Raw genomic sequence first — 8045 nt, 5'->3', positions numbered from 1 at the left:
TAAGGCTTCAATATATGCATTGGGGGCGAGGGGCAAGCATTCAGTCTCCAGTAGGTGCTTGGGCCAAACAGAACCGTCTGGGCAGCACTGGTCACCAGCCCGCCTGCACAGGTCATGCCCATGGCCAGCCAGCTGAGGAAGCATTCGAGCTCATGACCTGTCACTCGGTTTACGCTCCTGAAAGTCCTCGTCCTGAGGGACAGTAGTTATGCAAGCATCATCTTCTCGCATCTCCGGCGGACTATGTTTTCTGGGTGCACATCAGCTATTCCCGGGCATCGGGTGCTCGGGTCACTTCTCACCATGGAAAAGGGCGGTTTTGTACGTACATACTGGTGCTTCTGGCTCTCAGCCCCCAGCATGCATCATTAACAACGGAAGAGTTCGCTAAAGCAGACCACGGGCCCCCACCCCCAGGCTTCCTGATCGAGCGGGTCTAGGGTGCACCCCGAGAGTTCACATTTCTAACAAGTCCCCAGGTGCTGCTTCTGGTGTGGAGACCACAGCATGAGAGCCACTGATACCTGATACCTCCCTGCTGTCCCACGTCGTGTAAGGCTGGCGCGGACACAGCACACACAGCCGTAAAGCCCGATGCTCACGGGAACACGAAGCACCTTACCATTTTAGTCAAGTCAGAATGCAAGGGCGCACTTCCCGCCTGGGTCTTGGTAAGCAAATAAATGCGTCATTTCTTTAACAAACGTTAATACGTGCGTGTTCTGTGCCGGACACCAAGAGCCAGCACTGACAAAGCACAGACAAAATTACCCGCCCCGCCAGAGCCTAAATTTGAGGGAGGAAAGCTATCATTCGTTGAATTTCTATTAAATTCTAAGCCCTTTACATGAATTATCTCAAATTCCCACAAAGACAGTAAAATACAGATGTCCTCCTTCTCATTTTCAAGAGGAGAAGGTTGAGTCTCACATAGGTGAGTCACTCGGCATCCGAAGGCTCTGTCCCCAAACCCAGGCGCTTTCCCTCATACCACACCGAAGTATGTGTGGCTTATGCCACAACGGGATTTTTAGCAGAAATACCCTAAGAAGAAATCCCTGTCTGCAAAGGATGTCTTTTTCATGCCACGACCTGGAAAGACCCTAAGTGCGTGGGGACCTTCAGGTGTCAGATCCCAAGGGCCGGGATGGAAGGGTCCAAACCTGCAAGGAGGGGACAGTCGTCATGACGCTCGACCACAGCCCCCTGTCCCGACCAACTGGCCGGGGAAGTTACTGCTCCTTTGGATTCGGGAGAAGCGTCTTCTGAACGCCCTGGTTGGGGCGGAGAGGCTCCCTCCCTTCGATCATTCGTGCAGTCGCTATTCAGCGGCAGACCGCGTGCCAGGCACTGTGCTGGAAACGGTGGGGGACCCAAGCTGACGCTTTGTCCCTGGTCCAGAGGAGCTTGATTCACAACGGGATGTGAGCTGCTCTGAAGCGCATCGCCGGCGCACCGGCTGAAACTGGTACCTCGCACGTCATGGGCCACCGTCCTAAGATTAGGCAACAGTTGTCTAAATCCCACAAGCCCCAGAGAGGCCGGAGGAGAGGGACTCCACTGTGGCCACCGGAAGCAGCAGGAAAGGTCACAGGCACGGTGTCCTCAGAAGCAGCCCTGGCCAACGGGCAGAGGCGGGTGTGCCCGGGGCATACGTGCGTCTGTTCCCTTCCCTTGGGGGTGTCCCCCTCTCTGCTCCCCTGCCCCTTCTGCAGCTACCTCTTCTGACCCCAGGGGCCTGGGCCTCTTCATGGTGTACTCCCCTAACGGCTTGTCATTTTTACCGTAGAAGAGATTTGAGGTTCTCACTGGACACTCAGATGTCAGATAATGGTACCACTTCTAGATTTGTGTTTTTAAAAAGGCCCGAACGACACTAACTCAAGAAAAAGTCGACACGCGTCCAATTTCCCTGCATCGTTGGGGCAGACACGCAGATAGGTCCCCTGATTTTCAGCTGGGCACGTGGTGCCCCAAACGAAGACTGTATTTCTCCGAGTGCCGCCCTGAGGCCAAGTTCTGACCAACGAGATGGAGCCGCCAGAGCCTAGGGCGGACGTGTCCGTGAACTGCCTCGGTCTCCTCCTGTGCTTTCTCCCCGCCGGGCCGTGATGCCCGCCACCCTGGGTACCACCTCGGGCCACGTAGGAGGGGTGGTTAAAGGGGAGGCTGGAAGCGGCCTGGCTCCCTGGGGACAGGAACAGAGCCAGCGTCCCAGTCCTGGACCACTGCCCTCGGGACTGATCGGCGAGAGGGAGGCGACCCCCAGGCGGAAGCCGTTATTTGGGGGTTCTCTCATGCGCAGCCAACCTTCACTTTGAGAAAACCATCCTGGGGACTTTCCTTTCTTTGTCTCTTTTCTGATGGAGGGTCACCACGAAGCTTCTCCTCGGGGTCGCTCAGACCCCGGTCGACCCCGGTGTTCTCCATCTTCACATGCACCTGCTTCTTCAGGCCCCCGCGAGCCGAGGGACGGAGGGGAAGGAACGTGGGCTGGGGGCGCACGCTGCCCAGCCGTCTTCCCTCGTCTTCCACCTCCTCGTCCAAAAGAAAGATGACCACTAAACTCTCTCACGAGTCTGCTGGTTTCTAGGACCAGGTGCGCTCGGCCTCACCCGAGCCCCGAGCCCCGAGCCCCAAGCGCATGCTGCCGGTCCACGGGACCTTGCGTGAGGGTGGAACGTGCTCACCGTAGCAGCTCCTTGTGTTTCCAACGCGGCACGTTGCTTCTGTGGCACCTGCAACACGTTTTTCTGAAAGTCAGTCGTATCCATGAGCATTAGGCTCCCAAGCCAAACCCAAACAATAAGTCAAAGATTGGCGGTTTGGGGGTTTTGGGGAAGTGCTCAGTTTCAAGCTCTCCTCCAGGCTTGGCAGAGAAGGGGACACACCCCCTCCTTAGCCCTGCGCTGTGGTGGGGAGAACTATCGCCTCCACTATTGCCTCCGAGTGACAGCGGCTCCCTCAACAGCCAGATGCGCATGAAAGCTGAGGACGCGGGAGCCACAGCGGGCGTCGGATCCCCGCGGGGCTGACGCCGCTTCTGCCGCCGCTTCTGCTGCCCCATGCTCTGGGGAAAGAAAGGCTGCGTGTCCTGAGCACGTCCGGACTCCCTCTCGCCAGCTCTCCGAGAGGAGAGGGGACGGAGGCGCCATCCTGTAGGGCAGGAGGCATCATGCGCAGTGTGGCTCGTCCTGTTGGCCGCCGCGGCCGGAGCCTGGGCAGCACCAGTGCACCGGGATGCTCCAGGCGGACGGGGCTGGACCTGGCACACACGCCGAGGGACCTGTGTCTCTTCCTGCGCCAGAAGTGGGGGGTGCGGGCAGGGAAGCCAGCCTTCTCGGGGACCTCTGACCTGCGTGCTTCCGTTCTTCCTTTGGAAAAGGCACTCCAGACTCTGCCTTTAAGTCGCGTCTTTTTTCTCCGTTAAGAAAAACCTTTGTCGCCGTCCAGGGCGTCTTCCTCAGCCTCCCTGGCTAAGCATGGCCCACGGTTCCGGGCCTGTGCACGAGCTGCCCCTCCGCCCGCCAGGCACGCCATTCCCCTCACTTCTTCTCAGGCCGATGCTTCCTTGTGCAGATGTCACCGTGTCACCATCTGCAAGAAGCCTCCCCAGCTCTCAAGAGGGGTGCGTCCCGCTCCTGTGTGCCCTCCTAGCACCCTTGGCAGATGGCAGGTGTCCCCACACGTGGGAACATAAGCTGGTCCACCACATCGTGGGAACATAAGCTGGTCCACCTCATCGGCTAAAGGGGCCAAAGCCGCTGGCAGGCGGCGAGGGTCGCGATGTTCACTGACTCATGGACAGACAGGTGCTCCCTCCCCCCCGCTCCTCCCAGGCTGTCCTGGGCCCCTCCCCCACAGCGGGACGGAGCCGCCTTCCAGCTCACACCCTTGCTCCCTCATTGCTGTGGCTCTGCCTCTCGCCCCAGACCAGAGCGCCTGTCTGCGGTGGCATTAGTGTCCCAGGTGATGCGGTACATGCAGGAGGCGACTGACGGATGACGGACAGCTGAGTCCATGGATCCAGGATAGGCTCCGTTACCCCGTGACCCTAAGACGTATGCCACTTTGGGGAACTTTTAGCACAAAACACGAAGAACCTGATGTGGGGCACCTGCCTGCTGCCACGAGCTGCGCCCACGCTCCCCGCGTCTGCGCCTTCCTCCTGGAGAGCTGGGCGGCCGCACCGTCGGGCCGTGTGGTTCAGGGCCCGGCTGCGGGGGCGGGATGTGGCCTTCCCTCTTGCTGGACTTAGCAGTTTACCCTGTGGGAGACCCAGCTGCTCCGTTTGTAAAATGAAGAGAATAATAATAATAGGATCGTATGAGGCTTCTTCAGAGACGCAGAACCCGTAGGACGCACATATTCTCACTTGTACATATAAATGTCACTTGTGGAGGCAGAGCAGTCTCACGACCTGCCACCCGCATGCCGGAGCCTGGGACAGCCCGTGGGACACTTCAGCCCGAGTCCGAAGGCCTGAGAACAGGGGGCCAACGCTGTGAGCCCTGGACGCTGTGAGCCCTGGACGCTGTGAGCTCTGGACGCTCTGAGCCCTGGACGCTGTGAGCCCTGGATGCTCTGAGCCCTGGACGCTGTGAGCCCTGGACGCTCTGAGCCCTGCCCTGGGGCCGAGAGAACCGGGGGGACTGTGGAGGGCTGGCTTCATCGCTCAGCCCGTCGTTCCAAACGCCAGTCTCCTCCAGACACACTGTCACGGACACGTTCAGAGCGACGTTTTCCAGCTATCTGGGCGTCACCTGGCCCGGTCGAGTCGGCGTGTAAAATTCACCGTCACAAGGACCTACCTCTTTAAATTGCCGCAAAGGTCATACGCAGGAGGAAACAAAACAAAGTTGACCCCTGTTCATCCTCGGCGCAGTGTCTGACTTGCCGAGTTCGATGAGTCGGTTGTCGTTTGCCGGTGCAGCTTCTCCTGTGACGACGGGAGCGGGAGCCAGGGCACGGCGACGCGGCCTCAGCAGCCCGCTCATCTATGTCGCGGTGTCCTGAGTGGTGCCAGGAAGTCGGGTACCCTGGCAGGTCGTGTCATGCCACGGGCCTGGACAGAAGGCCATTGGGGGCGCGGGACACGTTTCAGAGTCCCTCCTGGGGGGCGGCTGGGTGCGCGTAGACGGTGGGTGTGCAAAACTGAACGTTCTCATTTGTTAACGCGGGAAACACGCTGTTAGCTGGGCCGCCGATGCTGCGAACAGCCGGTTGGCCAGGAGGGTTTGCTCCCTGAGAGCATAAGATCCTCCTCGTTACTTGGTACAGGGATGCGTATAAATTAGGTTGTAATCTAGTTTATGGAAATGTTTTTTTCTTTTGCATTTTCCTGCCTCCCAGCTCCTCCCAAAGTAAAATAGATGCGAAGCGGTCTGTTTTCATTTCTTTCCTTTGGTTCGATTCCTGTAAACTATCCACATTAATGCATTATTTCCAGAACGTCATTCTGGGAAGGTACAGTACCCCAGAAAGACAAAAAGCTGGTGAGTGTTACAGGGTGTGAGAGGTTCTTTGTGGTGTGTATTGTGTGCCTACCTGTCTGCCTGCCTATCTGAGTGTATGTGACTTGTGCCAGCCAACAGCTAGGCAGCCATTGTCACAGGCACGACTCCCTCCTCCATATCCCGGCCACGTCGGAGGGAGGGACCTGGGCCACAGTGGTCAATGGATGACCCGGGCCAGCCTGGCTCCCCTGCCTGGGTCCAGAGTAAAAGAAAGTTACTCCTGCGCCCGTTAGCACTGGGGACTGCGGCTGGAGCCCATGAGACATGCAGGCCCGTGGCAGCCGTGGCTGGCTGACCCGCCTGTAGGCCGGTCTGGGCGGTGGGGGCAGCTGAGAGGGTTGGGGGGTGGGGGTGCCGAGAAGGAAGCGCAGAATGCAGAAGCCGCTGTCACTTCAGTGGGCGGAACTGGAATCCGGGCCCCCAGGCCCTGGCCCAGCACAGACCCCGGGAGGCCCGTGTCTGCGGCACGTTGTGTGACAGCCAGAGACCAGTGTCCCCAGCCCCGACTGCTCCGCGTGTGTCCACTTTCCTTGCACCGGACTTCAGGGGGAGGGGCTCTCTCCGGTTTTTTGTTGGTTGGTTGGTTGGTTGGGTTTTTTGCAAGTGAAAGAGCTTTTTCTAAACCATTTAGTGTTAAAGAGACCTGGGCTCAAAAAATCAGCGAAGGCGTGGTGCTGGGGGAGGACCCGCAAAAACAAGCCCCATCACGCCTGCCCCCCCACCCCCCGCCCCGGACCCAGGGCCCTCGCTGTTGAAATGGACATCACTCAACGGGAAATGGTGCGGGTGCGGGGAGCGCAGTACTATGCGGGGAGCGTGGGGGGAGAAACCATCTCATTCGAAGGCCGCGCAGACTTGGAAAGGTAGAAGTTAGGGTGACGGGAGAGATGTTTTCACGCATGAGCCCGAAGACGCACCTGACCTGTATCGTGGTCCCCAAGGCGAGAACCAGGAAAGGGCCGCAGTCCGGAGGAGCTGGGCTTCCGCTCGGAGGTCCCCGGCAACGGCCGGTCCCCTGCGAGGTCGGGGTGCACGGCCCCAGGAGGAGGTCGATGGAGGTCCTGACCCTGTTCCAGGAGACAGGTGTCTGGATGAGAGGGCCTGACATCACGGCCAGCGCTCTCCGCAGTGACTGCCCGTCACCTCGGGCCCCTCGGCGAAGGCCGCAGGAGGAAGTCGGAAATTAAGCAGACCATCAAGTGGACGTTCCTCGAAGGTCCGGAAGGTTTCAGAATCCAGCAGGAAAAGGCCTGTAAAATGCCCCGGGTTCCCATCTCATCCACGTTTGTCCCTGAGGCCAATAAGATCAGGCCTCTCTGACAGTCAGATGACCGAGTGGGGACTCCCCTTGCTGCGCCGAACCTCTCAGAGGGGTGTCCAATTACCTGTTAAGTGGATGGAAAATTCTGGAAAGGAACTGTATTTCCTAAAGCCTCCTGTCCTCTGCTCTGCAGTGTGGTCACCTCTGCTTTACACCTTCCTCGTAACACGCTGGCCAAGTCCAGGGGAGACCGGAGCGACGTCCCAGCTCACTCCCCGCCACGCTTTCTGGACTTGCCGGTCTGCCAACGTCCAAGTTGGGAAAACAGCTCGGCAGAAGGCGACTTCCAGAAGCCTGCCGGTCAGGGCCTGGTGACCAAGGTGACGGGGAGGGAACCTGTCACTTCCACTGAGGGCAGGAAGAGTCCACCTTCACAAGGGGGTGTTCTGAAAAAGGTCCCTTCCCCCTCCTTTTGGGATTTTCATACTATGTCCTCACCCAGGACAATTATTCAATGCCAGACCCAGTGAAGCAGGGCACTGCCGAATGACTTTCAATGAAGGTAACGAAGGGATATTTCTCCTTGTCCCCATTCAGGGTCTCTGGTCACCAGAGAATGACTTAGTTTCCTATCAAAGGGACAGAATGACACCCTGTGGAGCGCTCAGGCTTCCAGGATGGCTGGACGGTCGGGGGGCACCCAGCCGGGCCGTGTTCGGGGTTCCCCGGGCGCCCGCCCATGTCCTGCTGCTGTGACCGGTGCGTCGGGCAGCACTTCCCAGAGCGCCCCGCTCCCGGCCTTGCCCCCCCCTGCAGAGCTGTGCACCCGGCTGCTGCTGCTGCTGCAAACAGCCGGCCACGGAGCCCTTTCGCTCAGCGCTGCACACAGAGCCTGCTGCCAAGATGAGTCACCACGTAACGCACACCCTCGCCCGCTCCACTCCGCACTTAAAATACTCCAGGGCGAGCCAAGCAGAGCCCTGCTGTGTGCGAGCACAAGCGACCTGTGACCATGGCCTTGGCCTCGGCCCTCCTGAGCCCTCTGCAGAGCAGACTGCACTGTGTTTGGCCAAGGGGTTGAGAGCTGATAGCTTTGGGGGGGCGGGGCTCCGATTTTCAGGTCCAGATCCCCCTCATGCAGCCTGCCCTGTCACACTTCCTCTTTTGCAGGCAGATGAACCTCCATTTTAGCCTGTTTTCTGGGTTTGAACTTGCCATCCTCACTTGGACAGAGGTCCCTAACCTCCCTGGGCTCTGCTGCCATTCCT

The 8045-nt window shown here is 59.1% G+C and overlaps 1 protein-coding gene across 1 annotated transcript in view; it reads left to right on the top strand.

Annotated features, from left to right (window-relative positions):
• Nucleotides 1-6293: 6293 nt before the first annotated feature.
• ATP1B1 (ATPase Na+/K+ transporting subunit beta 1) overlaps nucleotides 6294-8045 on the top strand; it is a 27396-nt gene continuing 25644 nt past the window's right edge. Inside the window, exons 1-3 of the mRNA XM_015586147.2 lie at nucleotides 6294-6379; nucleotides 6458-6538; nucleotides 6971-7157. Coding sequence (XP_015441633.1) covers nucleotides 6294-6379; nucleotides 6458-6538; nucleotides 6971-7157 — 354 coding nt within the window. The remainder of the gene's footprint in view (nucleotides 6380-6457; nucleotides 6539-6970; nucleotides 7158-8045) is intronic.

Source organism: Pteropus alecto, unplaced genomic scaffold (genome assembly GCF_000325575.1).
Source record: "Pteropus alecto unplaced genomic scaffold, ASM32557v1 scaffold101, whole genome shotgun sequence".
In the NCBI taxonomy this organism is placed as follows: domain Eukaryota; kingdom Metazoa; phylum Chordata; class Mammalia; order Chiroptera; family Pteropodidae; genus Pteropus; species Pteropus alecto.
This window is presented reverse-complemented; position numbering and strand designations above follow the sequence as displayed.